Below are 18,477 nucleotides of genomic sequence, written 5' to 3' on the forward strand. Positions count from 1 at the left end.
GAGAAGCATCTACATGAAAGAGAAACATCAGTGAGTTGGCTCTCTAATGCACCAGACTGGGGGAACAGAGCCATTACTCAGGCACATGCCCTGAACGGAACCCAACTGCGACCTTTTGCTTTGCAGGAATGTGCCCAATCCAGTGAGCCACTCCATTCAGGGCTCATCATTGTAAATTATAATGAAAGGACCATTAAGTATCACCTAGACTAGAGCAAACCTCTCACTCTGCAGAGTAATAAATTGAAGTCCAGAGAGATAACCGAGTTGCCCAGAGCCATATATTGAATCTGTAGCAGAATCAGGACCAGAACCGTGTCTTCCCCACCCTGACCCACAGGTGCCCTCCTCCCACCCCCAACCAGTTCCACTAAAGAAAGGCAGAGCTATGTAAGGAGAAGTGCAGGTAGACAATGAGCAGACAGAGAGAGGCCCAGAAGAGGCACCAGCGGAGGGAGAAGAAGTTGTAGCCCGAGCCCTCTTGGGCCTTTGGCTTGGAGGCACCAGAGAAGGTGCAGGTCACCTCCTCTTCCAGCAGCTTCTGGCTGGGCTTCCAGTGCACGATGCCCTCCCTGCAGGCCTCGCAGAACTCGCTGCGGTGCGGCCCGCTGTCCGGGCGGCTGGCCACGTGGATGCGGTACTGGCCGCCGTCCTCATCGTAGCACTGCTCGCGCAGGCTGGTGATGAGGTTGTCCACCAGGCTCTCGATGTTCTCCTCCAGCATGCTGGACTCGTCCAGCCGCGCCGTGCCGCACTCGTAGCACAGCTGCTTGAAGACGCGCATGCGCACCGAGCCCATGCGCTGTGCGCGGTCCAGGTACATGTGGAAGAGGATGACCACGTGGGGTGACTGCCAAGTGTGCCAGCACCAGGAGCAGTGGAACCTGCGGGAATGGGGGAGAGGGATGGAGAATATGGGCCTCCCTCCTAGCAGCAGCTTGCCCTGGAGGAGTCCAGAAAGAAAGGGCCCTGTGTGCCCCGGCCTATAGGTAGGAGAGTGTTTACTGCCCCCTGGCTTCCTTAGCACTTGAGCCTGCCAGCTCCTCCTCCACCAGGTTGGCCCCTCAGGGCCTGGAGCAGCAGCGCAGCATCCTCAGGAGCCTGGCCCAGGAGCCATCTAGCTTCCAGCTGTGCTCTCCAGCCTACCTCCTGCGTGCCATAGGCTGGCCCCAGCGCCCTCCTCCCCCAAAGCCTACTGTGCTCAGGACATGCACTTGGATATTGCGCAGTGGTTACTCCCTCAATCTGGGCCTTATTTCTCATATGTGAAACGCAGAGTGATGGTGTCCAATAAGGAGGGTCATACTTCCCGTGACTCTGATAAAGGGGATGACCAGCACGTCTCCCTCTAGCATATGCCTGCTCTAGGGAGAAGAGGAGATTCCTCTAACTGTGCCAAGCACAGACACCCCCCCCCCCCAAAAGCCACTGAATGGATGAGTGGATGGGTGAGAAGCAAGCAGGAAGAGGATTACAGAGTTTGGTTTCTTCTCCTTCACAAAGAACACGTTCACTCCCTTGACTAATCAATCATTCTTATACCCACGCCAACCCACAGCAGAAGCTGGAAAGGTGGGTCCTGCTCTTCATTCCCCTCCACATACATGGACACATGAACACTTGCCAAGTGTTCTAACCTGGGGTCCTTAGAGCCCCAGCCTCAGGAAACATGGAGGGAAGTGGCCTGTGCTCATCCAGCCGAGCTCCTCTCCATCTGCCCCCTACCCAGAGTTTTCACACCCTCAGTGGGGGAGCACTCCTTACCTCCAGGAAAATTCCTCCTATCCCTGAGATGAATCTTTTATGAACTCCTGTTACAGAAGTTTCACAGGCAGTCAAGGGCCTGTTGGGCTTAGTTTGCCCTTGTGGCAGACCCATGCTGGGGCCCCTGTATGATGGTCCTGGAGGAGCAACAGATTCTACCAAGCACCACACAGCCCAGGCTGGGAAATGGAGGTGAGGCCAAGCCTGCCTTTGCAGAACGGTATCTAGCACAGCCCAGACAGGGCTGCCAGGGAAAGCACCCTGATTGGTCCTGAGCCAGAAGGGCCCTTTCCCACATGCAGAGCAGTGGGGAACCAGGACACATGTGTCCCAAGGCTTAGAGACTTAGAGTGAGCCTATGCACAGAATAAGGACAAAGCAGCAGTTTTCCAGCCCTGCCTGAGGCCAGGTGGGAGACACAGGTCACCAGCCAGGAACAGGGCCAGCTGATCACTGAGGCAAAAAAGCTCAGCTTCTAAACTCCTGGCACATTGTGCCCAAGTTTCTAGCCCTTTGCACTCCTCCCATCAGCCAATTCAGAAGCTTCATGTTTTCAGCCTCCTCGTTCCACACCTTATATCAAGCCAATTCAGAGTTGTTTTTGCTCCCTCGAGCCAGACCTTACATCTTAAATCCCAAAATGTCAGATCTAGCGGTGGGGAACCTTAAGGACCATCAGCCTTTCATTTTACTGAGATGAAACAGAAGCACTAAGAGGATGAGAGCTCTCTGTGCACACAGCTAGTCAGATACAGCCAGGACCCAACACATAACAGGTGTCCAATACATGTCTCTTGAATTGATTTGAATTGAATTGAACCAACCAACCTCAGCCTCCCTGTCTTTTGTCCCAAAGGCAGGTTCACTCTGATATTTACAGGTCTTGGAGCAAGAATACTCCCCACCCACAGTCTGCCTCCTGTTCTCACCCTCTGCATCACAGTGCAGCTGAGGGGGTTCACATGCAAGCATATCTGACCACCCAGCCTGTGTGTCCATATTCCCAGAACACAGCCATATGTTGGCCTCCAAGGGGCTTAAATGGACTGTCTGCCTTTGAGTCGATGGACCTAGGAAAGAGGCTTGCACAAATCCCGGAGATGAGTGTGAGGCATCTTGGACAGGGAATTCTGTGGTCCCAATCTCACCTCATAGTATGGAAGAGAGATAGGCATGTGGGCTTCAGATGGACAAGTCTCCTTGGCCTTAGGACTCCTCACACTATGGAAGACACAGCTCCTACAAAGTATGCAATGCTGGGTCCTATAGACCTAAGGGAAGTCCTACCCAAAGCTAAGTCTTTTTGTCACAGACCTGTAGATAATAGAACCGGAGGGCCTTGATTGATCATCTAAGGCCAACTCCCTGATTTTGCAAATGTGAAAACTGAGACTCAGACAGGGAAAGTGACTTGACCAAAGTGTAAGTGTAGAACCAGTTTCTAGAACATAGCAGGTGGACAATACATGTTCTTGTATTCAAATCAAACTGGACTGAGCTAACTGAACACGCTCAGGATCAGAGTACAGGCTCCCCATTCCTAAGCTAAGGCTTTCCCTAGTAGACCTTGTAATCTCCTCTCCTCAGTTCCCACCACTCTTTAAGAGATTATAAAAATAAGAAAACATTTAAAATGTCAGAGATTGCAGGGGCATTGAGGATATTACAGCTCTTCAATTACTGTGGAAAACCGAGCCCCAAAGAGAGAAACACAACTTGCCAGGGGTCTCTCCAGGAGTCAGTGGCACAGCTGAGATTAGAACCAAGGCCTCTTTGACCTACCTCACAGTTTCTTCTCTGCCCCCTGCCCTGACCCAACGGCAGGATGAGGCTCCACACATCTCCCTGCCTCTGCCTGGAAGGTGCCTGAGGCTGTGCTCCAGGGGCTATCTGTAGGGCCCTGCTTTCCAGGCCTCTCACCTGCCAGAGGCATGCTGCTCCAGGTACTGCTTCCAGCCAGGGGCCAGCTCACTTGGCTTGAGGTTGGGGTCTATGATAAGTTCCCAACTATCAGCCGGCTTTGCCACCTCCATCTTCTCATAGAAGACTTTCTTCCACTCACAAGTGGTCAGACTCATAGACATGGCCCTGCAGGCAAGGGTGGAAGTTTGAGCTCCACCTGAGTGAGAACACAGAAGGAGCCCCAGCAGGTGCAGAGCAGTTCAGTCTCTGTGGTCTGAAAATCCTCATCATCAGGACCAGGAGGAAATAGGACCCAGCAACCTCCTTTGTCACCTTGGAGCCTATTACCATGGCAGCTGGGCAGGGAGCCAAAAGCCAGCTCTGGGGAGGAAGGAGGTTTCCAGGGATACTTCCAGGGGCCTGAGCTAAGCTTGGGAAGCAGGGCTGGGTATTAACACTAAATAAAGCAAGTAGGGTGGGAGGCTCAGTCCAGACCAAACTCACCCTGGCCTCCAGGGGCCTCCAGGAAGCAAGGACAATTCAGAGGCCCTGCTTCACTCTACTGCTCTTCCGGGTACTCTCCACATCATGTGCCATGGTAACTATGCCACCCCAGGGAACCAAGGAGGAAGAGGGATAAAGAGATGCAGAGCCTGCAGCTCCCACACCCCGGATGTGCTGGGACCATCTTTTACCATGTGCAGGCACTATCTTCTTGACCCGTGTGCTAACCAAGGTGGGGATTAGTTGCCCCTTCATCTGGATCAGGAAACTGAATTTTACACAGCTCTGTGTGGCTCATCCAAGATTTAGAGCCAGGCCTTCTGAAATGAATCACATTTATTCATTTACTGCAGTACCGTTGAGCTCCTAACTCATAGGAACTGAGCAAGAAGTCATGCGGTCCTTTTGCTTGGGGAGATCTGAGACCACTTAGTGAGATAGAATGTAATTCAACCTGCTGTGAAAAGCAAAGTAATATTTTAGATTCATAGCATCATAGAACTGTTAAAACTCCTATTTGGTGCCTGGTCCCAGGCCACAGTGAGTCGGTTGCTGGAGGAATAAGTTTGTTCTGTGTTGCAGGGTCCTGCTACCTGAGCTACTGCTGAAAGAGGCCGGGCAATAGGGTACCCACAACTCCCCAAGGCCCAATTTAAAGACTTCAGGGACTGGGAGCGAACTTGACCACAAATTTGCATAACCCAAATGAAGGCACAATCACAAGAGGGAGCAGGGCATCCTGAGCAGGTAAACAACTAGGTAATCTGGCAGTTTATTCCAAGTCTGCCCCAATGTCTGGGTGGCCTTAACATCTGGCCACTTCCTTCCATGGGCTTCCTTCCTCTCACCTGCATAGGCGATGCTGGACTACATGGCATCTAAGGCCTCCTCCATCTGTAATTGATCCCCAGACACATGGAGGCACATAGAGTGAAGATCATACAGAAATGAGAAGGGTTGCTGGGAACCACAGGAGCAGTTTTCTGTGTTGAGTTGCAGACTTGGCACTTACATCTAAGCAGTTTTTGCACGGGGTGAAGCTGGGGACAAGACCGTTGGATTTCCTCTGGGAATGGGGAAATGTTATCCGCTAGCTTTGTGCTGAAGACCTCAGAAGGGACAACGCTCTGTCTTAGAGTCCTTGACCGACAGCTCTAGAAAGGATCTTTATTTTTCTAAATCTGATTTCTTTATTGAATTCTGTTCTCTTAATCTAACTCTTGACATTGAATTGCTACAACTGAAGTTCAGAAATAGGAAATGGCTGGACCCAGGCCTCAGGACTGGCCTGCTCACACCTCCTGCGGGTCTCTCAGCAGCCAGCTGCCAGCCCAGGGGAGATGGGAGGACCCTTGAGTTCCCAGGAATGGAAAGCGTTGAGGAGCTTATGGCCTTAAGATCTGGTAATAATCTGCACAGGTGAGGAGTAGATCTCTGAGAAATACAGTTGCATTGTTCCCAGAACAAATAACAAAAGAAAAAATAAAACACCAAAAAACCCAAAAGATAGAGGGTGAGAGTTGTCAGGGGTTATCTGTTTGGTTTTGCCCAAACAGTGCAGCCCTCCTTAGGCCTAGAATCAGGTTTAATTTCAAGTGGGGCCTCCTAGGCAGAGACAAATATATTTCTTCTTTCTGTACAACAGCCTTGCTTTCTCTAAAGAAGAAACCTTGCCTGTGATACAATTAATAAACCCAGTTACTACCTCAATTTTCTGAAAGTGCCACTGCGTTGCTCCAGAGGCCACAGTTAAAAAGCTCACTAAGGTGTAAATGCTTAAAGCTGTAGCCACATCACATGCTGGCAGTGTTGTTATACATTTCTGCCCTATTTTAAATTATATAATACTTTTTAAAAAAAATAATTTTTATTCCTTTATAAAATAAAACACTATGAACAAACAAACTTAACAAAGGAGAGGGGAATAAGAGAACTAGTCCTGTCTCCAGTTTGGAATGTGGGTTAATAAATACTTTTGTAAAATATTCATTACTTAAATGTTACCTATTAGAATAATACAGAGAATGTCCATGTGGAGCCTAAAATATAAAACTAATGAAGAGATGGGGGGAAGATAAGTAGATATCACCTGCAGGATTTTGAAAACTCTATGTATGCTTACCCCAGAGATTTTAATATATGGTCTTAGGTGGGGGTGTGGGGGTATACAGGACTTCCTCAACCCATTCCAGTCCTGAGAAAAAACAGCCATTGTCACTGATGGGAATATGTTTTCCCACAGGCATTTTGGGGCCAAGGAAGAAAGAGGAGGAAGAGATGACGTAAAACTGAATTAGTGGCTCAGGATATTTCTTAACTAAGAAAAAAATCCAGGGGAAATGCAAGCTATGTTCTGTCTTCCCTATTTCTCCACAAATCAAAGATGTTGGGAATCTGAAGTTCCCAAGGAGTCTTTTCAAGAGCAGTTAGGAAGACCTCTCATTCCCAGGATGCTGTGCTCAGAGACAGCAAGCTTCAAGCTCCACCCTTTGGGTGGGGGTGACCTCTGCATCTGGGTGGGTGTTCACATAGTCAGAACAGTTCACGACTTCCAAACAGTGCAAGCCACAAAATGACTTCCAGGGATGATCACCTGTGGCTCTTCTATCAGTTTTCTGCAGTCAGAACAACAAGGCAGACAAGATTCTCTTCTTGTTGGTATTCAAATGTCCAGCTTCCACTGTCCATGCTTCAGGCTACCCAAAGTCTATATTAAAGGTGGCCACATCTACAGTCACTTTTTCAGAGCTTTATTATTCTAGCAAATATTTGGTAAAGACTTTTCACTCTTTCTGAGAAGTACATAAACTAAAAGAGTGGGGTGGAAACAGGGAGCATTCCATGAAAGGAAAATAAGAACATAGGGTTGAGTAATTGATTTAGTGGTTCAGGGAGGAAGAACATAAATTCTTTGATGAGAAGAGACAGTCAGACTCAGAAAGGCTGGAGATGCTTTTAGAAGATGCAGCTTATGCTGACTTCTGTCTTAGAGGTCAAGGGACTCCACCAAAGTTCCTTAGCAATGCCTAGAAAACCTGCCAATTTCTTATGAGCCGAAGCTTCACACACACACGCAAATAACCATGACTCCCCTTGGGACTGTCCTACAGATCATGGCACACCAAAAAGGAAGCATGGAAAAGCTAAGCCAGCTCTTCAAGCCTCTATTCTGAAATGACATTAGTCACTTTTTCTCACATTCCATTGGCCAAAGCAAGTCCCACAGCCAACCCTGCAATGGGTCAGGGAAATACCTCTTGCCAAAGGTGGGCAGAGCCCTTTGCAAAGGGGTGCCAAATATTTTGACAATAATAAAGTTCATTACAGCACCCACCTGAATGACGGCACCTTCCTGGAACAATGGTGCTACGTGGGCTCTGTGGTGCAGACTAGTCAGAAACCCTGAATTCTATTCCATTCTTTTATGAACTGCTCTGTGGACTTAGTGTTCTAGAGACCACCTATTCTAGATTCTCTAGGAAAATCTGCATTTCAAGGCTACTGCCCTTATTTCTCTAAAAATACATGTACTTCACAGACTATGGGAAACTGGAGTCTGTATATATAAGTTGTGGACTTTAATCTTGACCCTTGAGGATCCAGCCCTCAAGTCCTAGCAAAATGGTTTTTACTAAATTCCCTTGCATAGTTGGGCACATCTGTGAAAATAATAATTAACAAAATAAAAGCATGCACCACCAAGACTGTTCCAGAAAAAATCAACCTTGAAGTTGGCAGCAAGGATGTTGCTCTATCTGGTTCCAGTATTTGGAGGATAGAATTAGAAGGACCAAGCTTTCTGATGACCACACATTTTAAAATGCTGCTTAATTTTTTTTTTATATGAAAGTATTAGCAATATGACAAAAGGGTAAAGTACCATTAGGTCAAAATAGTCCTTACTGTGTATGTCTTTTACAATTCGTGTTAAATGTAAATTCCAATAACACAAGAACCATATAATATGTCTTTACAGGTGGGATTAAAGGGGAACTCTTATAACAGAGTGAGGCAGGGATCTCTAAATTCCCCACAGCCCATGGTTTTAGGGATGTGGAAAAAAGATAATACAGCTTTTAAGGTACTTTGCATATCTATGGCAGGTTAGTAGCTAGATAATAGCTGTGCAGTAGCCTGGGTAAAAGGCCCTGTAAAGGGTAGATGATACAGCTTAAGATACTTTTCATAACAGTGAAGTATGGTGCTCCAGGTCAGCATTTAAAATTAGAGGGAGCCATGAAGAAGGGCTATGTGGTTTGAAGGACCTCTTTTCCCTGTCTGCCATGAAGTCTGGTATGAAAGAAGGTGCCATGTGGTTTTAAATTAAGAGCTGAAGTAAGAAAGAGGAGACCCACTGGGAAACATGCTTGGAGAACACGGTGGCATGGCTGATGAGGCTGGAATTGCAGGGACCTGCCTAACCAAGCATGGATTAGTGGGAGATGCCTGAGATGCTGAACTGTGACTAGGAAGACTGAGTCTTGGACTTCTGCTTTTCTGAAAGATGGTACCTCTGACTGGCATATTCTGAAGGTGGCCTGGTTTGGCTGGGGGAGGCAGTACTATGTGTTTTGGGTGTTTTAAAAGGAGTGGGACTTAACGGCAGAACTTCACCATTGTTCTGAATCTGTAAAACTTTTAAATAAACCTACTTACCTCTTTCACCAAACTTTTGTATTGGGAGTCTAGCTTCTTGACGGTGGGCAATCGGACCCCACTGCCATTCCAGGACAGCATAGACTGGGGTTCTGTAACATTCTAACACTCTTAGCTACTTGGAATTAAGCTTACAATCATAAGTCTAGAAGGGTATTCCTTCTGCATCTTCTAAAAGCATCTTCAGACCCTCTGAGCTTGACTGTCTCTTCTCATCAAAGAATTTATATGTGGCCTTCTTTAATATAGGCTTTGGGGAGCCTGAAGCATGGGCAGTAGAAGCTGAACCTTTAGACACCAGCAAGAAGAGAATCTTGTCTGCCTTGTTGTTCTGGCTGCAGAAAACTGATGAAAGAACCACAGGTAATCTTCCCTAGAAGTTGTTTCATGGCTCACACTGTTTGGAAGTCGTGAACTGTTCTGACCATGTGGACACCCCCCAGATGCAGAAGTCACTCCCACCTAAAGGGTGAAGCTTGAACCATGCCATCTATGAGCATGGCATTTTGGGAATGAGAGGCCTTCCTAACTGCTCTTGAAAAGACTCCTCGGGGACTTCAGATTCACCCAGTAGCACCTTCCATACATCTTTGATTTGTGGAGAAACAGGGAAGACAGAACATAGCTTGCATTTCCCCTGAATTTTTTTCTTAGTTAAGAAATATCCTGAGCCACTGATTCAGTTTTACTCAGCTCTTCCTGCACCTTCTTCTTTGGCCCCAAAATGCCTGTGGGAGAACATATTCCCATCAGTGACAATGGCTGTTTTTTCTCAGGACTGGAATGGGTTGAGGCAGTCTTATATACCCCCACACCCCCACCTAAGACCATGTATTAAAATCTCTGGGGTAAACATACATAGAGTTTTCAAAATCCTGCAGGTGATATTTACTTACCCTCCCCCCAACTCTTCATTAGTTTTATATTTTAACATGGACGTTCTCTGTATTATTCTAATAAGTAATATTTAAGTAATGGACATTTTACAAAAGTATTTATTAACCCACATTCTAAATTGGAGATAAGACTCATTCTCTTATCCCCCTGCTAAGTCATTTGTCAGTAAAAAGGTGCACAACAGCTGAGTAGCATGATGTAACTTAAGTTTTGATGCAATCATCCAAGTGCCATGTTACAAATAGACTGCAGGTAACAAATAAGGATGCAGCGGGGGGGTGGGGAGGGGCGTTAGGGATTTGGATGCTATTTCATATAAGAGAAAATGTGTTTTGCCCAGGGGGAGAGAGAAAAAGAGAGACAGACAGACAGACAGAATGACCCTTAGGTATTTGACGTGAGCGCCTGAATGGCCATTTCTGAGACAGAAAGAAGGAGAAACAAGTTTTGGGGGAGATCAAGAGAACAGTCCAGAAGATGCTAAGGTCTGAGAAACCCAAGCTGATATGTCAAATTTGTACCCAGATGCAGTTTAATTGTTTAACTTATTGTACTATAAAGTTTTCAGGGCTTTTACTTGTAGTACTGACATGGCAATAGCTTTCATTATTGATTATTAATTAGTAACAGTATTCAGTTACTGGAAGGTGAGGGAAGATGTTTAAAAAATACAAGCAGTCTAATACCAATAGTGATGCCCAAGAGTCTTTAACAATCCTTGTCTGTAATGACTCAACATACACTTATATGTTCATTTATTTAAAGAATCCTTGCTGGATAAACCCCAACTGGTTTTTATTGTATATAATGGACAAAAAACTCATAGCATTATTACTGAGAATCTTTCAGATGTGGCACCCAGAGTTCTTGGTTTTAAATTTGAGGCAATCTTCCATGGACCTCAATATTATAAGCATGTTTTTTAAAACACTTCTTTTTAGATACATCCGACTCAGCCTCAAATCTGCAACATCTTTTATTGATAATCTTGTGTTAATATCCTAGTTTTGACATTTATCTTTCCTCCTTTGCAGCAGTACTGAGTCTTTCCTCTGAGCACACAATGTACTTGGATAACTATGTGTGGACCACTTATATTCAAAAGAGGTTTCCAGAAGGGATGATGCATGAATAAACCCCTGAAGAACAAGCCATTGACAGCTAAACAAAAAGGAAGTGAATGTATTCTAAGCAGGGGAAACTGTCAGCAAAGACTTGGAGGATGAAATCACCTAAAATCGTTCTTGAAACTCCCTATCATTTAGTACGTCTCCATCAGAGAAGAATGATAACAGCTGAGGTCCGAGAGATATGTGGAACCTGGATTATGAAGGACTTTTAAATATCCTTCAGAGAGTTAAGATTTTGTCTTAGAGAAAATGTGAAATCACTGAATTGCTTTAAAGTTTAACTACCCAATCTGATTTGCATATTAATAATGGGCCTTGTAAGGGTGTGCTCTCTCTCCCTCTCCCCATGAATTGACTGGGGCTTTGTTAGCAATGCTGTTCCCAAAATACTCTAGCCCTGGGTTCTGATTACTTCTAGCTTTTTGCAAATCCAGACCCCTCTTCAGAAGGAATGGAAAGGACCTTTATTAAAAAAAAAAAAAAATCTCCATAGAGAGCTGTTATGCACTGCCAACTGAGAATTGGAAAAATAAATAGTTTATAATACGTATACTAGAAAACAATCATACTCAGAATTTAAATATTAAATGTTTTCTAATGAGGTTATATTGTCAATAAAGCATTTATGGGCCATTTTCCCCAAAGGAGGTGCATAAAATAGATCCACTGATGCTTCTAAGTCTGTGTTAGTGCATTAGCATTTGTCCGATGAACACGAGCATCCATCACAGGATATCTATATCAAAGTGCCTTAAATCTCCTAGCTGGTTTTTAAAAAATGAATTAGGAGGGCAGGCAACTCTTAATGTGGATTTATGCTAACAGGCAGAGAAAAAGGGAGTTTGAAAATAATTTATCCTGGAGAGTAAATTCTGTGATGATCAAGTAGATACACAGTTACAAGAGGCAGAACCGTTACTTAATCTGTATCGCTCCCTGCAAGGCCATTAAACAAAGTCCAAGAAAGTGAGGAAACCTTAAGTTTTAGTCCAGAATGGTTTCAATGTCCAAGGGGATCTGTTGAAGGAAACTGGTCAGAGTCCAACACCAAACTCATGCTTAGCTGCAGTTTCCACCTGGGAGTCCAGGTCATTCCTCCAAGAGACTTCAGATGATGCAAGAAATAGCAGAAGCTGTAATTCAGGTCTTGTGGCACCAGGAACTGGGCAAGGAAACAGCAGATTATTTCCTCATCTTCAAAACTTGTTGGGAGGAGAATCTTAATTTACCTCAGTTATAATGAAAGTTAATAGAGATAGAGCCTTTACTTTGGATCAAGAGTGTTCCTAAGTAGTTTGCACATCTTGATTCATTTAAGAACATAAGAACTCTGTGAAGGCAGTACTATAATTATTATCCCCATTACTTATAAGGAAACCGAGGCACAGAAAGGCGAAGTAATTTACCAATGGTGACATGGTGACAGCGCCAGGATTTGTACCTCAGCAGTCTGGCTCACTGACTACTGCATTTACAAACTCACTGTAACATTTCAAACAAAAGTATATTAATGAATAAATGAAAGTTTCACATTCTTTTCACCCTACCTCTCTCTGACCTTCACTTGTTTTTTTTTTACCAAGTTATTGGTAAAAATTTAGAATTCCCTTGATTATAAAGTATATTTGATTAAAATGAATCATGATGTGGTCTTTACAATTGTGTAAAATGTTATCTACTATCAATATTTTTCCAGTTTGGTATATAATGATTTAGGAGACACAGCGTCTTGTTGCGTCTGTGTTAGCTCCTTAGCTCCCCCTTCTGAGCCCAGCATCAATCAGCACCTCAGCGGCAACACCCCCCTGGGGCCCGCTACTGCACAGGCACTACTACTGTGTAATTCATTACAGTACTGCCTCTGTGTGAAAATCACTACCAAAACGTGAAAACTTTATTAAAAGCTGAAAAAGTGGTTAATTTGTGATGTGAAGCCATGCTTTAGCAACTCATGATTCTTTTCTGAACGTGATTTCGTGTAAGTCAGAAAGCCTTTGCAAATATTTCAGTTTTTGACTTGGGGATGCCTAGAAGCCTAGAAATATTCTCTAGCAACGGCAAGGGTCTACTCTGTTGGCATAAAGCTCTCTATGGACAGTCAGGAGACTTCGAGACTTCAGTTCTTGTCTCAAACTTGCAATCACCCAGATCAATCACTGTCATTTCCTAAGCGTCGAATTTTCTATTTGCAAATTTCAGAAGTGCTGACCTTCGCAGCCCTGTGCACTGCGGGGACTCGGGTGTCCGAGGGCACCACGAAAGGGAACGTGCTCTCGCTGACCCCAATACTGCTATCCAGCCCCTAGACTGTTTCTACGCACCTGTGTCCCTGATTCCGGTTACTTTTGTTTTCAGTGTCCCATGGCTATTTCCCGCTTTGTTGTACTCGGCTACAAGGGAATGGAGGAAGTCTCCACGGCTGGAACTACTTTTTAATCCCTCAGTAAACAGTTACTGACTCCCTGTGCGTGTGGTGTGTCAGATGAGGCTCTGAGGCTCTTGGGATGACCAGAACGCGGTCCCTGCCCTCCTGGACTCGGTCTGGGGCCGCCTTTGTTTACAGCCTGGAAACAATCGCACCTTCTCTGCACGACATCCTATCCGTCAGCCCTATGTTCTCTTGCTGAAATGAACCGTGCCCTCTTCTTCTCTCACCCACGAGCTGTCAAGAGCTAAAGTTTTCTTAAATTTACAGACGAATGGAATGTCTCCAGTTCCCTTTTCATTATTGACTTTTTAACTTGATTGCATTGTCTTGAGAGAATGTGGTCTGTATGGTTCTAATCGTTTGACATTTTCTGAGGCCACAGTTCTTTCTTTAATATCCTTTCCTGTTCTGAGTTTTTTAATATTTATACTGAATCTATTTAGAAAGATAGGATACTATTATAATTAAAGCCTCAGACTTTAGAGCCAGATCTGGGTTTTAATCTCAGCGGTGCCAGCTACGGGTTCTAAATTACACAGGCGAAGAACAAAGGAGTGGTTGCCAGGGGTTAACGATGAAGGAGGGGAAGAGGATGACTATGAAGGGGTAGCTTGAGGGGCCTTTGTGGTGAGGGGACAGTTATGCATCATGGTTGTGATGGTGGCTCTATGAATCGATGCAAACGCACACAAACGAGTGCATGTAAAACTTGTGAAATTAGAGTAAGATTTGTAGATTATACCAACTGTGTCCGCTTCCTGGCTTTGATATTGTGTTATAGTTATGTAAGATGTTACCACTAGGGAAAACTAAGAGAACAGTACACAGGACCTCTCTGTTCTAATTTTGTAACTTCCTGTGGGCCTATAATTATTTAAAAATCAAGCATTTTTGTTGTTGTTGTTTGTTTGCTTTTTAAAGATCCTGGAACTTTGTGGGTATTCAATAAATATTATTTAGTATTATTTTTGCCATAGCTCTCTTCCAAGTTTTTCTACATTTAATATGTATTAGTTTTGAAATTAAATAAACAGCTATAAATGTTTTTTTTTTAAGATTATGCCTCAACAAAGATACTTACTGTTAAATGCATAGAAACTTTGCGCCCCTAAAACACTGTTAAGTACGTTCATTTTTGGTGATTAGTATCATATTGTATGACCCTTCCGAACTGTGACACTTTCCAGAGGCATATATAAGGAAGCCTCAAACCCTGGGTCTGAGAATGTTGGTCCAATGCATGTAGGGAACTCTGGAAACAGTTGATGAGGAGTTGCCTCCGGCAATTAGAACTCTGTGGTCTTTATGAATGATTTCTATTCCCAGGACACCCTCAGTGAGAGCAGTCGCCCGTCACTGTCTCACAGTTACTTAGGCTGGAAAAGCCAGGGCCATGGCTTCCAAAGGGGCTTTGGAGACCATTCTATGCAGTCTTTTCATTTATGGTCAGAAACGGAGGGCCAGGGAAAAACTTCCTGACCAAGACCAGTGACCTTGAATCAAGGCTAGAGCTGTTTGTCCTGGATCTCACTGTGATGGGGCTCTGGCCAGCAGGGATTGGATGGTACCCTCACACCCCTCTGCCGTCTCGCCTCACAACTACCCAGGGTCACTGCGTATGATCAGGAGAAGGGAGTTTAGGGAACACCGTGCAGGGATTGAAGGAGAGCAGAGAGCAGACAGGTGCCCGGGTTGCAGCCAGTCCACAGTAGTACCAGGCATCCGGAGCTCAGGACAACACTGTGACATTGATGGCGAGGTGCGTGATATGCCCTGGTGGCTCTCTCTCTATATTCAGACTTTGAGACTTTGACTCAAAGAGAATTCCAGTCTGAAATCCTAAACTCTCTTCATAGACTGTGTTGTGGAGTTAAAAAGCCATGCACCAAGGTGCATGAAGACTGGGGCATCTTTTTGTCCACTCATTTACTGACACATAAAGGTCATGCGTGTTAGTAGAGCCCCTGACTGCAAGTCAGAAGGTAAATGTTCCATCCCCACCCTGCCACTCACTAGCCGCGTGTCCTTAGGGCCTCCTCTTTGAACGTCAGTTTCTTCATCCACCAGGTGAGGTGTTTACTTTCTTAACTGGAAAGATTGTGGTTAAGATTAAGTGAGCTCTTGGAAATGCAAGTCACTAGTGATCTGTAAAGTTACTTATACTTATTGCTATTGTCATCTCATAAACTCCTGCCTCCTTCCAAGGTGCTATTAGGGAATGGCCTCTTTTGCCTGAGAATTGAGATATGACCCCCTCATTTCTAAGGAGAACAGCAAACTTGAAATTCAAAGGAATGACTTTCAGAGTGGAAATTTACACACCCAAGTAGGTCTCCAAAGGAGAGATTTTGGGGCCAGAGAACCGCAAGTCACATTCCATAAGGCCACCGGCCAGTTCCGTTGGATGGCTTCACTGAGATGAAGAAGAGGGTTATAGGAAGGGAACAGGCACAAAGGCGTAGGAGGCCAATTAGAAAAAAAATAACTCTGACCCCATTTACACCTTCTCACTTCCTCGGAACCAGATTAAGTGGCGCCTTGGCTATCACTGCTTGGCCTACCCTGCCACCTTGTGGCTGTTTCCTAGACTGCACTAGCAGGACTGCCTCCTAATCTAGGAGCTGTAAATCCATGCAACTGTAACACTAAATCACACACTCACTCTCTCACTCCATCATTCAACAGACCTGCACAAATGGTTTTTCAGGTGAGGATATTCATGGATAGCCGATCTTGAAGGAGCTCCTGAGGTGGGGGGGGGGGTTTGTTAGGGGAAAGTTGGAGAAAAAGGACAAGCTAAGCAGAGGGTATGGTGTATACAAAGCCACCCAAACTGGTATGTTTGGGAAATGATGCATTTCTCCAAGTGACTTAAAGTTAGGGAGCATCAGGTATAAATAGTGGGAGAGGAGGTATAATCGCACTATCAGGAAATGATATGTGTGAACCCCCAAACCAGGGTGTCCTGGGGAAAAAAAAAAGAGATGAACACAGGCCATCCCTGGAATACAACTCAGTTCAAGAGTACAGAAGCTGTCCAACCTTAAAAAAAGTGGCCCAGAAACCAGGGATCATGCCCTTGTCTCCTGAGATTCATACCAGACCCATATTCCTGACCTCTTCCCTTGATCAAAACTGGTTTGTAAATGGGTTGGGATCTTAGAGAACAGCAAGCTTGAAAGGGACCTTAGAGTCATTTAGTCCATCCCTCCCCCAAGTCAACGTGAAGGCCAACTTATTGTGAATCATCTGTTTAATAAGCTCAAAGCCTATTCCATATTTAAACACCTGTTTGGAAATCCTTGATTCTATTCAGTTGAGTTCTGCCTTTTTATAATTCCTACCCATGGGTCCAAGTTTAGCTTCTCTGGGGTCCCACCAAAGAAGTGATTAGCTGTATGGAGCTATATGGAGAAGGTAATCACTTTAGGGGCTGCACAGAGGTATCTCGGAACAGAAACACATGGCAGTGGAAGGCAGTGACTTTAGCAGAAAGAACACTGGCTTAGGTGTTTAGAGAGCGGTGTCCTAGTCCTTATAGAATGTCTTTGTTTAATGTCACTTGGCTTCCTTTTACCTATGATGAAGGGGGTGGATTAGATTAGAGATTCTCGCCTCTGTCTGCCCATGCATGTCACCCGGGGAGTGGGCAGGCATACATTTATTTTTATTTTATTTTATTTTTTTTTCAGGCATACATTTAAATGCTCCGGATGGCAGAGAGCTGCTGAGTTAGATCCTTGCTAGGGTGAGTGCAAACACTCCATGATCCCTTCTGTGTAACCAAAGTGTTGTTGCTGGCTGAGTTTCCTTACTCTGTCCCCTAGTGCTCTTTTAAGGTGAGACCCACCAATGATATGAAAGACACAGCTGGTTAGAAAGAAAAGAGGAGAGCACACCTGGCCTCAGCCTAGTGACCTGGCCTCTTTGCACCTCCTCCCCTCCTCTCTAAGAGATCCAACAAGACCCTCTCTCTGGGCTGTTGTGTTGGTGACTGAGACCATGAGTGCCAGGCCTAGTGCCTGGCTTCCAAATCTCAATTCCCTTTGCCTTTGGCAGCAGCAACAAAGTGCAAAGAAGAAGTGAGGATAGTGCCACTTCAGAAAGCATGTCACCAGTCCCCCACCAACAAACAGTCCCTGCTATGGGTTGAATTGTGCCCCCCCTCATTCATATGTTGAAGTCCTGACCCCCATACATGAGAATGTGATCTGATTTGAAAATAGGGTGATTACAGGTATGATTTGTTAAGATGAGGTTGTTAGGACAGGCCTTACTCCAATTTGATTGGTATCCTTATTGAAAGGGGAAATTTGGACACAGAGACATGCACACAGAAAGGAAAGAACATCATGTGATGATGATGATAATGATGATGATGATGATGATGATGATGACAGAGATCAAAGGGATGCTGTCCAAGTGAAGTAGGGGCAAGGAGTGCCAGCAGACGGTCAGAGCTTGGGGAAAGGACTGGAATAAGATTCTTCCTCACAGCCTTCAGAAGGAATCCAACGGTGGAATCTTGATCTGACATCTGGCCTCCAGGACTGTGAGACAATACATTTCTGTTGTCTGAGTCACTCCACCTGTGGCGGCTCATTCCAGCAGCCCTAACAAACTAAACCACCTCCATACAGGTGGCTCTGACCGGCAACGTCCGGGAGGACAGCTGTGTCCTGACAGAAGGAGGCACTGCAGTTCCACAGAAGGGAGGGGAGGTGCTTGAAAGGCTTGAGGATGCTTCTGCCTTGTGCTGTCTTTAAAGAACAACTTGCCCTTCGGAGCACACGCCTCTCAAAGCCCAAGTCCTCAGGAACATCAGTTATTAGCTATAATGTTATAACACTTTGTGTTTCTTTGTGATTTTACTTCTATAGTTGTCCATGTTTGGTTTTCCCAACTTGATTGGTCTCTCCTTGAAGGCTGGGAGGATATTCTAGGCTAACCTGGGAGCCAGAGGACCTCTTAAAAAACACGCACACACACACACACACACACAAATCGCCTCTAGTCTGATTTCTTCACTTGGAGAATAGAATCATAATAGCTAAGGCACCCTCCGGTCATTACATTCTATGGTGCTGACTTTAGGTATGTCTGTTATTTAACCAAGCAAAAAGTAGGGAGAGACCCATGGAATGCCTCTCTTAGATGTGCTGAGAAGCCAGTCATTGCTCTTCAGTGAATCAGACT

The 18,477-nt window shown here is 45.1% G+C and overlaps 1 protein-coding gene across 1 annotated transcript; it reads right to left on the reverse strand.

Moving 5' to 3' along the window:
- Positions 1-370: 370 nt before the first annotated feature.
- On the reverse strand, positions 371-3,881 carry RTP2 (receptor transporter protein 2). Its single transcript, XM_090286144.1, has 2 exons — positions 3,685-3,881; positions 371-884 (listed from the first exon to the last, which is right to left on the reverse strand). The coding sequence occupies exons 1-2, from the start codon at positions 3,846-3,848 to the stop codon at positions 371-373; spliced, it is 678 nt and encodes a 225-aa protein (XP_090142270.1). The 5' UTR covers positions 3,849-3,881.
- Positions 3,882-18,477: the final 14,596 nt, after the last annotated feature.

The sequence above is a fragment of the Furipterus horrens genome, unplaced genomic scaffold, assembly GCF_987537825.1.
Source record: "Furipterus horrens unplaced genomic scaffold, mFurHor1.1.pri manual_scaffold_1, whole genome shotgun sequence".
Taxonomy (NCBI): Eukaryota; Metazoa; Chordata; class Mammalia; order Chiroptera; family Furipteridae; genus Furipterus; species Furipterus horrens.